The sequence below is a fragment of the Rhopalosiphum padi genome, chromosome 2 (genome assembly GCF_020882245.1).
Source record: "Rhopalosiphum padi isolate XX-2018 chromosome 2, ASM2088224v1, whole genome shotgun sequence".
Lineage (NCBI taxonomy): Eukaryota > Metazoa > Arthropoda > Insecta > Hemiptera > Aphididae > Rhopalosiphum > Rhopalosiphum padi.
In genome coordinates, this window is record NC_083598.1 from 59193126 (window position 1) to 59212319 (window position 19194).

A 19194-nucleotide genomic window follows, 5' to 3' on the forward strand; every position below is an offset into this window, starting at 1 on the left:
GTTATTACTTAATTCTAACTCAAAAAATATTAATCGTACATAATGAAACATTTTTTTATTATGTATACCTATTTACGGTGGCGGTTATTCTATGTACAATGGATTGATTCTGTAACTTCTATACAATTTGGTGAATGGGTAGATAGATGTTTGGTAATTAATAATTATTTATAATATAATGGCTCATATCAGTGTAACAGAATAAAAACTAAAACAATGACTAATGAGTTATTGTAATATGGTAATAAATAATTATTAATCACCCAAAATAACTTAAAAATGTTTATAAAAAAAAATTGCACAGACCTTTTAATATCCAATAATATCAAGTATCAACATTCAACAATGTCTTAGACATTTAAATTTCAAATTTAGGAATCTTTTTTTTAAGCTGTTTTACACGTAAAAAAGAATCGTATCATGTATAAATAAAAAAGGGGAATGCAGATATAATCGCTTTGCAGTACAATTATACTATAATATAGTATAATATACTACGTGTACACCATATCTCTTATTTATCGAGAACCGAGAAATCACGCTGTGGCCTGATGAAGATCGATTCTTCTGAGCATCCCTACGCGACACACTGTTATAGTGAAACTATAGAACAGTATGAATATGTACGTGGTTTAAATATAAAATAGGTAATAGCTTAAAATTACTAAATGTCTAAATATATTGAGTATAAATATTATGATAATTCAATTAACAATGAAAGTAATAAAAAATTTCTAGTTTTTTACAACTAATACTTTTTAAGTTACATCTAAAAAATCAAAACTGTTAAATGAAAAATTGTTAATTTACACTTGAATACTCAATATCGTTAAATCTAAATTTCAGATTCTTAAAATAAGTATTTGTAGAATCGCGCCTAAATTTTTTATAAGAAGTGTAAGAAAAACATAAAAATAATTTTTTATTAAATTTTCAAACTTAAGATATGAATATTCAAAACTGTATATGAATTTTATATTAAAAATAACTTAATAATTTTGATTCTTTTGGTGCATTTCTAAAAAAAATCAACTTTAAACGCTTATAATAATAAAATATGGTGACAATGTTTTTCCGATATTTTTTAATTGGTGTATGAAAAACTACTATAAGGAATCTTGTATTTTCAAAAATGTTTACGTAAAAACAAAAATTGCATCTTACAAAAAATGAAAAAAAAATAAAATAGGTTAGGTTAGGACGGTTAGGTATATTTCTAATATACAGTGAAATTCAGTGAAATCTCAAGTGTAAAGTAATAATAGTTTACTTAATATAAATATATAAATATGTAACGTTTTGGAAAAAAATAATTTAATATACCGTATTATTTATATAATAAAAAATAAATTATTAATAGTATTTAATTATTTAAAAACTATCTTTAAAATCAGATGCTGGCCCATGATCCTCGCTCAAATTTTGTTTTGAATGCAATGATAAATCATTGAATTCAAATTTAACATATCCATTTCAGTCACCTGATATTGAAACCTACTATACAGCACAGCGATTTTTCTGGTTTTTTGATTATATAATAAACAATCTCAGGGCTCAGATTTCATTTTAGTTTCTGAGTAGAATATATTGGTTATGTAATTGTGTATGGTTTTTTTTTAAGTATTTGTTTTGTAAATTATTCCAGTTTCAAATATAAATATTTTTAAATACAAATTAATAATGATAAATGATTATTATATTAGTGAAAGTGCAATAACTTCCAAACTTTCTTATATCAATTAAAATTTATCGATAGCTATTAAAAAATATACTTTTATAGAGACTTAAAGCAGTTTTAAATACTTTCAAGTTAATTTGATAGTATTCCGTATTTTAATTATAGTACACTAAACTAAGTCACGTATGTCAACAATTTATATATATATTTTTTTTTTATAAGTTAGTAATTTCAATATTAATATCAAAAAGGTTTCTAGTTAAGTTCATGCAATTATGAAAAAATTAATGTTTATACCTGTAGTAGGAAAAGGCAAGCCGTCAGAGTCGTAGACAATGCCGGCAAAAACACGTTGTTTCCTCTGTTCGACGTCATCTTTCTGTCCAAATCCTCCTTCACTACTATCTGTGATATACAGCGGATGGTAGTGTTCGCCTTTATTAGGGTCATTTCCTACATAATTGTTAATTACATTTGTTAGGTATTTACATTTTAATCGATCTCGTTAATTTTAAGCAAAAATTTGAATAGTTTATACAAACAATGATTATATACGTGTGTATTGTACGCGTGTACACATATATAATGAAATATTACAGTACTTAAATTACCTCCTTCGACAATGAATGTGTACGTCTGTCTCCTCTCTACAAAGATTTCTGGTATAAGTTTGTCGTTTATGTACCAAACGATGTCACCGGTGGAATGCCCTAATTAAAAAAAAAAAATCTTAATTGTTATATAGATACATTATAATATTAAATTATTGTCATTAGCATTTAGATATAATTTAAATTTCAATTCATTGTCCGTAAATAACAAGTAGCAAATTGCATCTTTGGTATAGTAATACACTTATTTATAACTGGTATTAAAATTATAAAATACTTTTTAAATAACTTTAAAAACAAAATGACGAATGATGATAAACACTGAAGAGTATGTATATAACATTCAGTAAACTGAATGTAAAATAAATAGTCAAATTTATTATTGTTATTTTTTTATATTTGATTTACCATAGCTAATTGTTGAATATTTTGTAAATAAATAAAATTAGTAGATTTTTTTATTGCTTTCTCGTCGCCTCAGGGCTCAGATGAAATATGTCAGCGGCAGATAAACTTATACCAAAGTATTTTAACTACGTCAATTCGTAAACCACACAATAAAATACTTGAAACTCGTATATTATAATGAATACTTAAATTTATTTAACCAAATTTAAGGTGGTTCTAGTCAGTAAAAAAAAAATCGTTGATAGACTCTACGTAGTGACAAGGTTGTAGACTTTGGATTATCTGATTTTAATGCTGTAAAAATTATAAAATTTCTTAACATCTCCTCTAGACAACCGTCGAAGCAATTTTTCAAAGTTTGAACTTTTGACACGGTTATAAATTATAATACTATACAAATTTTCATTTTTACAACATTTTAATTCAATCATATGTATTGAAGAAATATGCATTTCTAAAAAAATCTTTGACCGTTCTCTAGAGGAGGTATTAATAAATATCAATATTTTTACAAAACTAAAATTTTACTAGCCTAAGTCTCACAATTTTGTCACAGTCGAGGTATGTTTTTATACTCGAAAAGTAACGGAATACTTTTTCCTAATTTAATATTATTCTTACCCGTAATAGCCATGTAACCCCGAGTACCGCCTGATGGCCCGAGCTTAGCTCTAAACTCTTTCTCGCCAATGATGATGTTGGGTGGCCACGCGGTCCGTTCCATGTCATCGTCAAGATTGAATAGGGAGTATGTACACGTATGATCGTCTCTGGAGTTGAAATTTATTCTTATTTCGTCTGTGAACATTATTAAAGTATAGTCATATGTGGTAATAGGGTAAAACTTTTAAGCCACAGTTCCCGACAATGGATTTGGTGCAATATATAATATTTATTTTATATGTATCGGTACGGTTATTATATTGGTCAAATTAATTAAGTAAAACGAAGTGCGATTACTAGATGGTTTCTTCCGTCACCTTATTCATGTTTTTTTTAATATAATGTAATACATATTCTTATTATGCCTTTGGGTATAGATTGTATATTCTCTAATAAAATTTAAAAAAAAAAATATTGGTCAAATTGTATTAATGCAATAAATTATATCAATAACTTGTCAATTAAAACCTTTAAACATATTAAGGTAGACAAACAAAAGCTTGGCATAGATTATTTTAATATAAATATATGTTAATCATTAAATTAAATATCAGGATACACAGAGATGTAACTAAATTGCCTATTCATATCTCCGTTTTATCATAATTATTGAATCATTGATAATAGTGTTAAAAAATTTATGTAATATTATAAGACAATTGCACTGTATTATAATACAGCTTTAAAACATGTTGATCATCGATAATATAAGCGTACTATATGTTGCACAAGGTCTCGTTTATTTTATATTTTATTATTCAGTTTAGAGAATAAAAATTGTAATTATCGTTAATTATATTATCTACTGGTTAATCGGTTATCATGTATTATAATACATAACATAATATAATTCAACATATTACATACGAAAAAACATATTTCGCTTAATATTATATTAATAAAATAAAAATATATTTATTTTTTCATTATGTGTGTGTATATAGTATAGATTTGCGATGAAAGATCAATACGACGGTAGTTATGAAGATTAAATTAACTCAACTAATTAAAACTTCATTGTTTACGTAAATTAATGGACGAACATTATAAGAGTTGTATTCACAAATACAAAAAGAATTTCAAACAGCTGCCTTGCAGGAAAATTATTATGATAATATATTACATTATGTATGCATGTAAATTAATAATTATATATAATAATAATATATTATAACTAAAATTATGCATGCAGTACCTGAGCATCTATATTATATATATTAAAAATGCTATAATAACGCGCGTTTGTAAAACCCAAAGTCAAATATACAATAATAATTGACTATGTTATAAAATACGCGTGCGAACTCGATTATTGTGACACAGGTGTTTGTGTGTGTGCTTTTTCAAGAACGTTTTGGCATTGAGTGATAAGTGCCGATTGCCGATTGGTTTTCCTTTCTCGAAATCGTTCTCAAGCATTTCGAATCAAATGGGATTTTGATACAGACACGTTAAATCTGTATTTGTGTGTAAACAATAAACGTATAATAGGACAAACAGCACATTTCGAAATATCCAATAATGTATATATATATTGTGTGGATATGTTGTATCGGTGTATGCTTTATTCAAAGAAACGTTATTTTCTCGTGACATAACACACCTTGAAAAATATTCATAACATTTCATTGGCCCCTTGCGATTTCCCTTCATTCTCCCCAAACACATAAATATGTGTTTTTGAAGAAGTGATAAATTATATAGATATTTATTATAATATAATCTGATAACCACGAGAACATTTTATGGTGTTCAATTTTTAGGTTTAAAGAACAGCGATGTTGTATATAGGTACATTTTACAACGATATACCTATACTTTTTATGTCTGTCATAATTTTTGGATCAAAAATATTTAAATTTTGGGACTAGTTTTTGTTAGCGAATTTTAAAAATATTCCGATAAAACAAAAACAAAATTACCAACAATTTTTAGAAAAAAAAATGGATAAATTAGCCATTGTTTATACGATATTAGAATCTAACCTCTGGTCATGTCCTGGGTTGCATGCGCGCCCGGCTGGTCGGAACTTCCCAGAGGGCCTATGGCTGCTATGACCAATGCGGCTGCATCCACAGGCACCTGCTGGTCGTTGATCGCCTCGTTGGTCTGAACCGGGCGTCGGTACACGACACACGTGACACCGTTACGCCGAGTGCCGGTCACCAGGACTGCATCGTTTCGGCCACCTAGCCGCTCGTCCTGGCATACACCATTCTTGTCGTCGCATTCGGTGGTTGCTGACAGGTAATAGTCCTCAGCGTGAAATGAGTTCTTTGCCCGATTGTAGAACACCACTACCACGTCACCACCGATCATCGTCACGCTGTTAAGGTAAAATTAATAAAATTGTTTAACTTTTTATAATGACATTTCACCAGTCATTTTTCTAAAGTTCAATATAGACAAATTTTAAATAATAATATTTCAGAAGAAGTATATAAAAAATAAGATACTTTCTTTCATTATATTTCAATATTTAGTTAATATTGAGTGTCATTTCCGTCGGCTCATTCTTTTTAAAAAAAATATATTATTTTAGATTCTGAACGGAGTGATGAATGTATTGATTTTACAATGATGTGTGTTTTTTTATTGTAAATACTTGAAATTTTCACCAAATGTTTATATTATGGTTATCTATTTACGATTAAATTTTCAAAATATTTTGACCTTTTTTGAGCTACTTATAGACAATTGAAATTTTCGACTTTTCTAAGTTTTTTTTCTTAAAATGCCGATAAAAACAATTTGGCTATCCAAAAAATCTTTAAAATTTTATACAAGGTTTATTATAAGTTGTAATTATTGTAGTAAAAAAAAAAAAATCAAAAATCGTTAGTCACAATTTTTGTTTATAAGCATTTAAAGTTCAAATGTTTACGAAATATATCAAAATCACGAAAATTTGCAAGGAATTTTAAAGTTGAAAATTCATAAAATGTTTGTGATTTATACCTAAGGTTAAAAACCCAATACAAGGTTATCCATAAGTTTTCCTTCAAGTAATTGTAAAAAAAAATTCCAGCGTCAATACAGAAAAAATGTTATGATGTATGAAATCAAAATTTTTTTCGAAATCATTTAAAATAATGATATATTACAATTTAAATATAGGTAATAATATAATATATCTTACTAATTATCATTGACTGACAAATCATCTCCGTTCAGAATCGTTTTTTGTATACAATACTTGTCATTGCATTTAAATTTAACACATCCATTTTAGAGACCAGTGACCTACTCTCCATCTTTACTATACATCAGAGCGATACCCACTTGCCCACTTTTTCATAATATACATATGCTAAGCGATCATCCATTTTATCAATATTTTTTTACAATAATCTCGTAATATTTTGAAGTAAATATAATAGTATTATGGATTATAGGTATTATTATACATTTAAACATTGATATGACATTTTATAAAGAAACGTCATTATTTATATATAGTATACAATATATCAAGAGATGATAGGTACTAACCTATTTTGGTTACCACTGAGACCAAATGCCATATATTGGTTTTCACGTATCTTCCCGGTCAACTGCACTTGGACCCAATCACCTTGCACTTCCCAGTGCACTTGTAGTTTACCGGGTAATAGTTCTCGACAATTGCTCATCTCCCAATGCCCTTCGGGATCTGAAGTAGTGCTGCTCGTCTAAAGTAGCGTAAAATTCGATTGTTTTTTTTATATTATTATTATCATTCTGTTTTCTTTAATATACTATTTTTTTTCGAGTTTAACTCAAAATGTATATTACAAGATCAATTATAGCTACTTATTCAAAATTTCTAATTTTTATTGTGATTAAATAGATGAGAAAAAATAGAATGTATAATAATAAATGTAATTTATTCTGTGTAGATAGTGGTTCAATGACTAATAACTCTTGGTATTTGAGCTAAATATATTATTACAAATACTAGATTAAAACTAAAAAATATCATTTAAATGTTTACTTACTGGATTGTACCACCATGTTGGCTATAAATCCGAATTGCAGCGCAAAATAAATATACACAAATTTATTAATAACCATATTATAATAAACGATTTAATAAAAAAGTTGTATTATTAGTTTTTTAAAGACGACCTTTTCGTTAATTAACTTCACGAACAGCGTTTAAAAAAATGTTGTGCCATTAAACAAAATGTAGATCTTTTATGTATTCAAAGAAAATATATTTTTTAAACACAATTTAAATGTTTAAATTTATGTTAAGTTATAATATATTATGATGACGTTTTGTAACCAATATTTTAATAAAATAGATTGAAACCTTTATTACAAACAAATGTTGATTTTTAATTGACTTAAAATACACAAAAAAATATAGAATACTTCTTCTGACTTAATTATTATATTATCATAAGTTGTTTTGAGAAAATATTGTTTATAATTTCGATAACTCAATTGATAAAATATTTTCTTTGAATATTCCATTTTTTTTTAAGTATTCAAAATGTAAATGGTCAATTTATTGTAATGAAGTTACGGTTTATTGTAGATAAAAAAAATCTAAATTACTCTGCTTTTTTATAAAAACCAATATAGTATTTAATATTCGAATAAATTTAAAAGTTTATTCTTAAACGGAAACGTAAACTTAAAATTTTAAAATTAAATCGAAAGTAGAAAAAAAATGAGAAAATAATAACTGAGAACGTTTAAATACAGTATGATTTTTTTATCATTAAACACTCATTATTTCGTCAAGTATTGACTTTTTTTTTAAATATTTTGTTTCATGCTTTTCTAAAACTGTATTAATTTTTTATTTTTTTACCCTTATGTTTAATAGTGGAATCACTATAAACTTTTGATTTTCAAATGGTATCCTATATTTAAAATATCTTTAAATAGTATGGCTATTTTTTTTATGAATTTTAACGTTAAAATTATTATTTTTCATTTAACCGTTAGTGAGTTATAACTACTCAAAATTGGGTGATTTGTGGTATTTAGAGATTCCTTCTACAAATTATTACTACTTTTAGGCGTTGGTAACTACAGGTACAAAATTCATCACTGAGCTTTGATAACGAGTTTATTACATATGAATATATGATTATAAGCGTTAAAATTCATAAAAAAAATAGCCCCATTAATTTAGTAAATTTTAAATATATAGGTTGCCATTTAAAAATCAAAAGTTTATAGTGGCTTTACTATTAAATATAAGGGTAAAAAAATCAAAAAAAAATCATATAGTTTGAGAAAAGCTTAAGAAAAATTATTTTGAAAAAAAGTCAATACTTGACGAAATAATGAGTGTTTAATGATAAAAATAATCACTGTATATTATGTATAAATAAAAATGTCTAAACTGTTGCAATTTTTTCGAAAGCTCAATATTGTTTACAAACATGTATTTTATACTGTAAAAATATCCAATTATTATATACTTCCCTCCCCCACCAAAAAAAAAAAAAAGTTGTCAATGACTCAAAGCCAAACTGCACTAAAAACGAAAAAAAAAAAAAACTCACAAATAATATTTTGTAAACATAGATAGGCTGATGTATTATAAAAAAAATAAAATAAAAACTAAAAAATAATAACAAAATCAATAAAAATAAAAAAACAATACTTGATCAACATGATTATATATATAAGTGTATAATGTATTATATATATATAATATATATATGTAAAAGAAATGAAATAATATAATACTGATACAATATAACGATATGCTTAGTACGTATATACTCGGGGGAGTACAATTATGATAATATAATACTACTGCGTATGTCATAAAATATGATAATTATAGTCGTTGTGGTACCGCTGTACCGGGGCCAAGACTTCACGGCCGGTTTGCGGGTAAGATCCAAAAATCCACGGCGGCGGCGGCTGCGGTGGCGACCACGACTGATGGCGCCTCGGCTTTTTTGTCGGCCCAACAGTCGTTGGTCTACCCGAGCTCCGTCCGCCACCGCCATTGATTCTACTACTCACGGTGAGCTTGGTCTGCCCCAACGCTGGTGGCACATCCAAATCATCCGGTACGTTAACGTGGCCGAAATTATGCGTGTACTGCACGCACCAGACGGCCAGCCAATCGATCGAGTGCATCGTCAGGCTTCTGGGTAATTGGATTTCTATGTCTTCCCCCTGGTAGCCCTTCAGAGGTTCCAAGCTGAAAAAAAAATATAATACGTATTACACAAAACATTTTCGGCCAAAAAACGTTATTGTTTTCGTTGCACTACGATAATAACAATAATAAAATTGGTAATATACCCACGAGCACTGCACGCAACCAATGATACATTGATATACATAATGATTTACCAAATTAAACTCACCTTAATTTCTTTTCATTTTATAATGAATTTATTAATTTTCACATATTTATATAATTTTTAAATATACTTAAATACCATATTTTAAAATTATTGAGATTTTTTGTATTACTTAAGGAGTGTTTTGTGGCAATACAAACGTCTGTTTATCAACGAGAATGTTCCTTTTTTACTATAAATTATTTAGATATTTTATTGCATGATTTTTTTTTCTATATTATACTCATTTAAAATACTTTGAACTATTAGTTTTTTGATTATTTAAATCTTTATGCTAAGTATAATAATTCTTAACCCAAAAATGGTTTTGCAAAAATACAAATTTCTAATAATTGATCTAGTATTTATTATACGTTGACCATTTTTAAAAATAATATATATTTATATATTAATATTAATTATTAGAACTATTTTATAATTACTATACCCCCCCCTATCTTTCAAATATATTATTCGTAGTACATAGTTTAATACCTAAAAAACTATTTGTTTGAATTTGAATTTTAATACATCAACATATTTTGAAAAATATCTAATAAATAATTTAAAATAGAAAAAGAAGGGTTTTTTTAAAAAATGAGTAGTTTGTATCTTCACAAGGCACTCCTTAAGTAGTATAAAAAAATTCAAGTGTTTTAAAATCTTCATTATTGAAGAAGAAAAAGGAGGTGAGTATACTTGGTGTTTGGTGAATCATACTGTATAGTTACTAATAATATTTTAAGGTATTATATATGTATAGAGATATAAAATGTATATCTATTATAATGTTATATGGTGTTAGCATATACAAGTATATTATGAATTTTATATTAGGACACTGGATTAAAATTATAACGTAAACGATTGTGACCAATCGCGCACAGATATATGATACGTATATAAAATGTAAGGTAAATATAAAAATGAAAAATAATTTATTGTGAAATATGTAATGTTTTATAAAATACATTGTACATTTTCACAAATTTAAGAACAAACATTGACCATAAATATACAATGTTTTGAACTAATATAAATACACATTAATTAAAAAGCTTTGAATTTTGATTAATATTATGGTTTACGATAAAATAATCATGTACTATATTATACAAAGCAAAAGAGCGGTTGCCATGTGCGACAAATATAATAATTTATGGCATGTACATCACTCGCCAGAGAAATAAATAAAGCAACTAATGTATTCATTTTTCGTAACTGTCGACCATTAAAACATAAATCTTGGAAATGATCAAAGCTAGGCAAATGTGTTATTTGGAGAAGCACAGGATATACGAAATGTTTAAGGTAAGTTTACACCGATTCAGGTGTGTGTACAACATTTTGTTATAATACGTCCCTAGAAATTCCAAAAATAACTTTTATTATATTATTATGTAGTAATCAAATTAATATTATTATGTCAAAAATTTGATTATCGTAATTTCAAAAACGCACAATTTAAAATTTAAATATCAATAAATATTTTCTAATAATTAATATTTGCCCCCTCCCCAATTATACTCATTTAAGTACATATAAAAGAAGTGATCTCAAGACGAAAATCTAAAGAATAATAAAGATTTAAATTGTATAATCCTTGTACTTAAATGAGTAAAAGTAGTTCAAACGTATACCTAAATAATTTTTCAAGAAAGTAATTATATTTATGTAATTATTGTTTTGTTTTGAATCGTTTAAAATGATTCCTAATACAGGAAACGGTGTATATTCATAATAGTATTATTATAGTGCTGGATAAGCGTTCATATTGACAATTTTTTTCGTCCCTAGAACATGGTTAAAGCACTCGTCATATTTCAGCCACCGGATCATTTACGATTCGTCGCGTGGTATTGGAAACGCCGGCGTCATGTGGACGTACTGAAAATCCTATTGGTTGCTCCCCCCAATCACCGGTTAAATACAGGTATATACGAGTGAAATCTCCCCTTACAGATTACACTCATCCATACCCACTGGGAGTTGGGGTAGAGCTTATGTATATCGCGAGCCACAATCTTGTGTAAACATTGACTACTCGTCAATTTTGTTTAGACAAAGTGTACGTTGCACTCAACATAGCCAAAAGCACCGGAGTGGTAACCATCGATCGGCGGAACGTACTACGCAGACACCGGAAAAAACGAGTTCGTACACACACGAGATATTGAACATACGCCACATAACGTATTATGTGTACCCACTACGATATTTTTATATACGCGTTTCTTATATTTTGTAATCGCGTGCTTCTGTTATATGTATATTTTCTGCAATGTACTTGTTGAAATTAGAAAATAGGAATATTAATGTTATACGTAGGTACATACATTGGAACAAAACTGTAGAAATGAAAAATAAAACACGAATGTTTTCATTTTTTTTACATTTAAAAAGTATTATCATAAAATAATAAAAATGTATGATGTACAATAAATAACGTACTATCTGCAACATGTGATGATGCTACAAGAAAAAATATATCGAATAGAAAACAAATATATTTTATATTTGAATATAGGATATAAGTTTTAAAAGTAGTTGACCTTATCCACAACTTCTCAATTTAAATGGAATACAAATAACAGTAAAAAAATGTACTTTAATTTAATTTAATTTTTTAATTTCGTTTTAATTTTTTTTCAGTACTAATACAATAGGCAGTTTTTTCAAATCTATGTTATTTGAAGAAAAATCCGTGCTAAACAAATATTTAAAATGCAATACTTTGATATTTATTTAAACTATATTATTGATTAAAACGTTCTGAAAGTGTGTTCGATATAAATCCACAGTTCTAATAATACCTTATTATAATAATACGATTATTCTATATACATTATACACGTGTGTGATTTAGAGAGACAACGGCGATGACGACGATGACAGATGTGATTCGACGAATTTTATGACCATGTTGTTGGAGTACATGAAAGCGAAAGGGGCCTCGGAAAAAGGATGGGTACTTTTGGGTAAAATAATATGAACCAGTAAAAATCTTAATACATTGACATAATATTTTAGATTCTGTATATTATTTATATTTACAGACATCCCAAATAGTAATAAAGAAGCAGACATGATGATAAGTCTTGGTATTCTACCGACACACACAATCGTGCTGAATGAACCAGTAGGTAAGACGATTGTGAATTTCACTGTTGAAACCATTTATGATGAAATAATATTAAATTGATATATTGTCAACTGTTTGTCATTTTATATTATTGTGTTCAAAATTAGATACAATTTTCGTTTTCAGGTTTATGCGAAACTCAAATGAAAATTGACAAGTTCAATCTGATTTACAAAAACATAGAATTTGAAATTAAAATGAAATTTCGATTCACGTTAAAGGTTAGATTATTGCATTATTATATTGTTATAAACTGTATGAGGATGTACCTGTATTGAGTATAAAAAGCCGATGAACTTTGTGTGAAAACGTTTACATAAAATGTTTTTTTCGATAAAAGTATAACGCAATAATAGTTTCTCGTGGTAATATTTCCATAGTATATAATTTAAAAGTATTCTTATTATATCTTGTAAACACTTTAAAAACGAAAGCAACGTAAAAAATTAAAAATATAAAACATCAAAGTGTAAAATGTATTATTGCCTTGAACACTGTAAGCTTAACATACTAATTAGTTAAGCATTTACTTATACCAGTATTACACCTATTGTATTGATTTGGATAGGAAATCAATGTGCAGGGTAAATCAATCGACCAGATAACAGAATTGTGCCTGGATCAAATAATATGCCAAAAACCGTCTGACGTTCCGTTTGTGCCTAGAGTGACAGTTATCGGACCTAAAGGATCTGGATGTTTTTTCGTAGCCAGCGCTCTATCCAAGAGATTCAATTTAGTCAACGGTAGGTTTGATGGTGGGTGGTAATATTATAGTTAATTGGTCAGACGACTTCCTTGATACCCACCTTATGATATTATCAATAAATAATAATTATGTATAATTTATCATTAATCGTGTGGTGTACAGTGGATTTTGATCAAATGTTGGATCAAAAAGCTGTTACTAGTAACAGAAAAATCGCCGAAGAAACGGCATACTCGTGGTTAAAAGTATATTTACATACCTAAATTTCAAAACGATAAAAATAATGTTAATACTTTATAAAGTCGTTTATTTTGTTTTAGGAAAAACTAATCGAAGACAATTGTATAGAAAATGGTTATGTAATTAAGGGTTTCCCGCGTACAAGAGCTGATTTTGAATGGTTGGATTCAACTGAAATGGCTCCAAATCGGTATTATATTGTTTAGAGTGATTATTTAAATAACAAACGAAATATTGACAAAATATTTATTATATAAATAATATATTTAAAAAAATATATATGATAGTATAGCTGGACATTTATGTCATTTGTAGGGAGAGAAGCTAGAATAAAGTAAATAAAGTGTAATTTATTTCACGATCACCAAAATAAGGTTATATAGCTGAAAAAATCTAAGTTTTGCTTTTTTAATATCAAATTAAAAAATTATATCTATATAGTTTTTTCCCTAATGATTGTTAATAAATCGTAGAAACTTTTTTTTTTAAACTACAGAGTCATATTTTTGGCGATTAGTTTCCCAGAAATATATAATCGTTTCAAGAACAGGTGCTTGGTCAAAAATACGGGAACTACTATGAGCCTGAACCGAGCAGTCGACGAGCTAAAAGCTGGTACGTTGAAATTTGAACATCTAAGCCGGTATCCGTTGGATTCAGGAAAATTTTTATGCGAATTTAAAACGTATTGCAGATATTTAAAAGTGAGCCTATAGTCTATATAATAATCGGTATATATATTATTAACCATGTGGTGGTTGTATAATATACATATAAAGCAATTGTTTTTCACCATGTTTAAATATTTGTGTAATATTATGTATAATTACTAATCAGTCATGTTATACTCGTAGCACTATAATACTCATTAGGGCTTTCAATAAACGCGTTTAAAAATGTTTAAATATATATTTTAAATTTATTAACATATCACTTTAAAAGTATAAATAATATAATATATACCTACCTACACGAAAAGTCGAAACCTCAAATTAAAAGAAACAATTGGAAAAACAGGTTTTAGTATACTAGCTATTATTTGTATATTACTATAATAATAATATAATACATATTATATGCGATGGCGATTTTGACCAAACTCAGTTAGAAAGAATAAATATTAAATATACAGCCCTGATAATTATTATTTTAATATCATTAATCGCACGTATAGATCGTATATAAAAATAAATGCTATACAGGAGATGCTCTATTATTGCGGAGATAGTTGTTCTATCGTCACTTTTGGCGAGTCTCTATGCGACAAAGCGTCAGCGTGCGTCGTATTCTCGAGTCCGGCCTCAGGCGCAAGACCTCGCGACCGTATGCCGAGTCGGCTAACCGCTAGCCTTGCTGAACGGATGCTTTTACCCGCGGAATACGAAGACGTCTGTCGCGATCCCGGGTTGTCCGAAGCCGCTCGGAATCTACTTAACGCCCTCAATCGAGACGCTAAACGACTGGAAAATAGCGGTTTCCATCAGGCTGTTTAAACAACACAGTCTATTCGCAATTAAAGATTTTTATAGCCGTGAGATTTTTACTTATACGAAAACGTAGAAATAATCGATCGTCGATACCGAATGTGATTTTCTTGTTATTTAATATAATATAAGTAATAAATATTGTGCTATATATCGTCGAAATAACGTGGTATATTACCTCCCGACTTCGTTTGGTACTTTGACGCCGTAAGGTGATGGCTCCGAACCGTTTCCGACGAAAAAATACGCGTCCGGCCCCAAGCCGTCATAGTGTAAATTTGGTATGTAGAATGTCCGTGCGTCAAGAATACTGATATTGCCCGACCGCAAACTGTGAGCGAAACGTTTAAACTCTGGTAAGATTCGTGGTTTGGGTGGGTCCAGTGTGATTGGTATGAACACCTCGCCGAAGTTTACCTGAAAGAAGAGATCAAATCAATTAAAGACAATGTACCGTTTATTGCGTATGTACTATTATAGGTATTTACAATATTATGTCGAAATGGTTCAGATATTATCATATTCCTTTTCTACTTCCTACTCATTCATTATTGTGATCCAATTTGTTTTTATTATTTGTATAACCGAATAGATTGAACGAGTTTATTTGTTCGTCTTTAGCTTTCAACATTATTATTATATTATATAATACAGCTCAACAATTACAAAGCATTATAACATTATATTTTTGATAAAGTTATTTATTAAATATCCACTCGACTATACTCTACATATAGAATCGTATAGAATCACGTAAGTGCATATTTACACTACAACTTGAAATTCTATTGATGATAATGATTTATTTAACTTAATTTAATTTCTGATTCAAACTGCATGCCAAACATTTCTATGATACATTTTGCTAGTATGAATACCTATTATTGTTATTGTTTTTATTTCATCTTTCTCAACCCATATTATTGACCGTATAAGATTTTGAAAACTTAGAGCCATCATCGATACAACACAAATTAATCCGTCGCTGCAACCACTGTGACTTCCGATAGATGTCAATGGCGGTAAGACTATGCGAAATAGTATCTTTTACATTACTAATGACATTGGACTAGGTATTATAAATGTATCTCGATGTTTTTCTATCAGTTTACATTGTGTCTCTGTACAATGCTCGTCACCTTATCGTAAGATTGATTATGAAAGCTTTATATATACGTATGTATACTAAACAATATCTATAATAAATGATTTTCTGCATTCTGTAATAATCTCATGTATCGACTCGACTGGAAAAATCCATTTGAAATAATTTTATAAAACTAAACAGAATATAAAAACAGCATTTCTTAAGCACGTTAAAATAATACGGTTAATAAATATGGTTATAATATCATTAAGATTTATAAATAATTATATAGATATGATATATTAAATGATTATTATTGGTCGTGGGCCCGTACCAGTATATATTTTACACAATACAATATGATTTATAAAATATCAGTGAAATTCTAATATAACATACGGCTATGCGTACATTAACTTTATTTTTTATAAACTTTATTGGAACAGCTTTAAAAACATTTTTATGCTTCGAGTTTTAATATATCAGTATTGCTCATGTTCAATCAGAACACGGCGCCGTTTAAAGTTGTAAGTCTTGTAACGAATGTATATATAGTGTAAATATAAAATTTACATTCATTTTTTTTTTACATGAAGATGTTCAATATACGTAGGTCATATTTATTAGACTGGTGTAAGTTTTGTGTGGCATGGTTCCGTATTAAAATGTTTTTCAAAACACTGGTTATTTTATTAAAATATAACGATAAAGGAAAAAAAATCATTGAAACTTAGTAATAATTTTTACTTTTATGGACTTTTTTTGTACAATGTACATAGTATTATAACATATTAAATTCTGGTCCTGTTTTAGTTTCAGGTACTGACCGTATCTTCTTGAACTCGTACTCTTACCTTGGAGAACTTTGCACTAAGTAAAGTTTCCCATATAAGTTCATATTCGGCCGAAGATTTGGCCTTTAAGTCTGTGGTTGACTGTACAGGCATATTAAATACTAGTTGACTGTCGTGCCGCTTTTGAGAATTAACTATTGTCATTTTGTTATCAGCCACATTAGAGTTCCTTTCTACAGTAATACTCATGTACAAGACGCTCCACACAATAAGGAAGTACGTTTCATTAGTATCTACAGTATAATATGTCTTTATTCCCCTCGTCTCTTTGAATCGTTAAACTAAAAACCAGTGTTCTGGAGTTGTAGCATTTTCTACGTAACACAAGTATCTATGATCGTTAAATTGTTCTTTCTCAATTCTTAAGTCTTAAAATTGTTGAACGAACAGTAGCGTGTTTAGACTTTTTAAAAGAGGGTAGAATATTTAACTGTTGTTCGACCACGTTATAACAAAATATACATTATATAATACATAATATTTACATTTACCTGCAACCACCAACCGAACTGTAGATACTAGTCAATTTTTAATAATTTATAACTAATTGTGTGTAAGGGAAATTATTATATTATATATACCTATTGTATATGCCAGGGGTGGCCAACATGACTATGTATGCGAGCCACATATATTAATGCAATTATATCATGAGCCAAATTATCTAATCTGTACTTTTATACCACAAAAATAATAAAGATAGCTAACATCCGATAAATATATCAAATTACGAAATATGAAATTATAAAATAATAATAATAATAATAAAAACATTTTTCTTTTTTATAAATGTATGCAAAAAAATTAAAATTTTGGTTTTTATGAATAAGACCGCGAGAAGCATACGTCGATGAAGAGAGCCGCAATTTGGCCACCCCTGGTATATGCTATTACTTATTAGTAACATCTTGGGGTTAATAACTATAGGTACGTTATCGCGATAACTATGCTTTCATTATCTTATCATATTTTTTATTGTTATCAATTAGGTTAACTTATATACAAAATTAAAAATCACAGAGAGTAAAGTATTTTAAATACGAATTTTTATTTCAATAATAAAATGAGAAATAATGGACAAAAATAAGTCAAAGAGGGGTATGTCAACCCCCCTCCTCTACCACTCCATTCGTCCATAAACACATGATTTCGTGAGAGTACGATCTAAAATAAAAATAATAGAGGGATAAAGATAACTGACTGGATCTGCTGGACTGGATAATTATGAAATATTGCATAACATAAAAACATATGGTTTATGTTATGATTGCGTTGTGGTGTCAACTATACCAGCAATTTTAAAAACACTGAACGAATTACGAATGATCTGCTAAGATAAGAAATTGTGACTGAGTACAAGTCAAAATATCATATTACTTAGAGTAATACAGTAGAAATTCAAATTAATTAATGGCAATAATAATGACAATTTTTCTAAATGTATTTATTAAAAAAAACATTTATATAAAATGTTCTTTTGGCGAATATTCATAGTTACATACTTACATAGTACACACGATAATAATATAATATTATTTTTGTTCGAAGCTTAGACCAAAAACGGGGATAATGAGGAATTTTATCACTGTTGAAAAATTAACCGGCTTCTGAACTGATTAAACATTATATTATAAAAGAGAAAAGACTACCACGCGAGTAATCGGATTACATTTTAGTTTTCTCTCGGTAATTTATGAAACGCTTAAACCCGCGTCCCACGACATATATAAGTATGTATTCTCACGTAAATTTGCACCAGCTATTTCTTCGGTAAGAATCTGTTCATATTTTTTCCCCTCGTCGTCAAACGAACAAAAGAGGTATAAAAGATCTAAAAGACGTAGCATAAGGTGTCCGTCGTGGTAGTAGTGGAGGTGATGGTGGTAGTGGTGTTGATGAAGGGTGAAAAAAATAGACGAAGTTAAAAAACGTCACGGGATTTGCTGACTGTAATAATAATAATATAATAATAAACGGAAAATGGTGAATAATAGCTCACAGGGACGAATATTGTAC

General features: G+C 28.3%; 2 protein-coding genes across 2 annotated transcripts in view; one reads left to right on the forward strand and one right to left on the reverse strand.

Moving 5' to 3' along the window:
- Window positions 1-19194, reverse strand: part of LOC132919019 (protein Skeletor, isoforms B/C) — an 85220-nt gene that overhangs the window by 8929 nt on the left and 57097 nt on the right. Inside the window, exons 6-13 of the mRNA XM_060980372.1 lie at window positions 15416-15654; window positions 9337-9517; window positions 7338-7358; window positions 6853-7031; window positions 5346-5686; window positions 3319-3495; window positions 2290-2388; window positions 1976-2131 (exon numbers count right to left, since the gene is read on the reverse strand). Coding sequence (XP_060836355.1) covers window positions 1976-2131; window positions 2290-2388; window positions 3319-3495; window positions 5346-5686; window positions 6853-7031; window positions 7338-7358; window positions 9337-9517; window positions 15416-15654 — 1393 coding nt within the window. The remainder of the gene's footprint in view (window positions 1-1975; window positions 2132-2289; window positions 2389-3318; window positions 3496-5345; window positions 5687-6852; window positions 7032-7337; window positions 7359-9336; window positions 9518-15415; window positions 15655-19194) is intronic.
- Window positions 10914-15246, forward strand: LOC132921768 (adenylate kinase 8-like). Its single transcript, XM_060984963.1, has 11 exons — window positions 10914-10973; window positions 11460-11595; window positions 11724-11819; window positions 12533-12640; window positions 12719-12805; window positions 12931-13025; window positions 13373-13550; window positions 13676-13758; window positions 13834-13943; window positions 14250-14457; window positions 14956-15246. Exons 1-11 carry the CDS (start codon window positions 10914-10916, stop codon window positions 15244-15246), a joined length of 1452 nt encoding a protein of 483 aa, XP_060840946.1.

Bases quoted from the DNA above. Each gene is read 5' to 3' on its own strand.
- LOC132921768 (XM_060984963.1), top strand. From the start codon at position 10,914: ATGATCAAAGCTAGGCAAATGTGTTATTTGGAGAAGCACAGGATATAC. The intron at 12,641-12,718 runs GTAAAATAATAT...TTATATTTACAG, and splicing joins AAAAGGATGGGTACTTTTGG to ACATCCCAAATAGTAATAAA. The intron at 13,026-13,372 runs GTTAGATTATTG...TGATTTGGATAG, and splicing joins AATTTCGATTCACGTTAAAG to GAAATCAATGTGCAGGGTAA.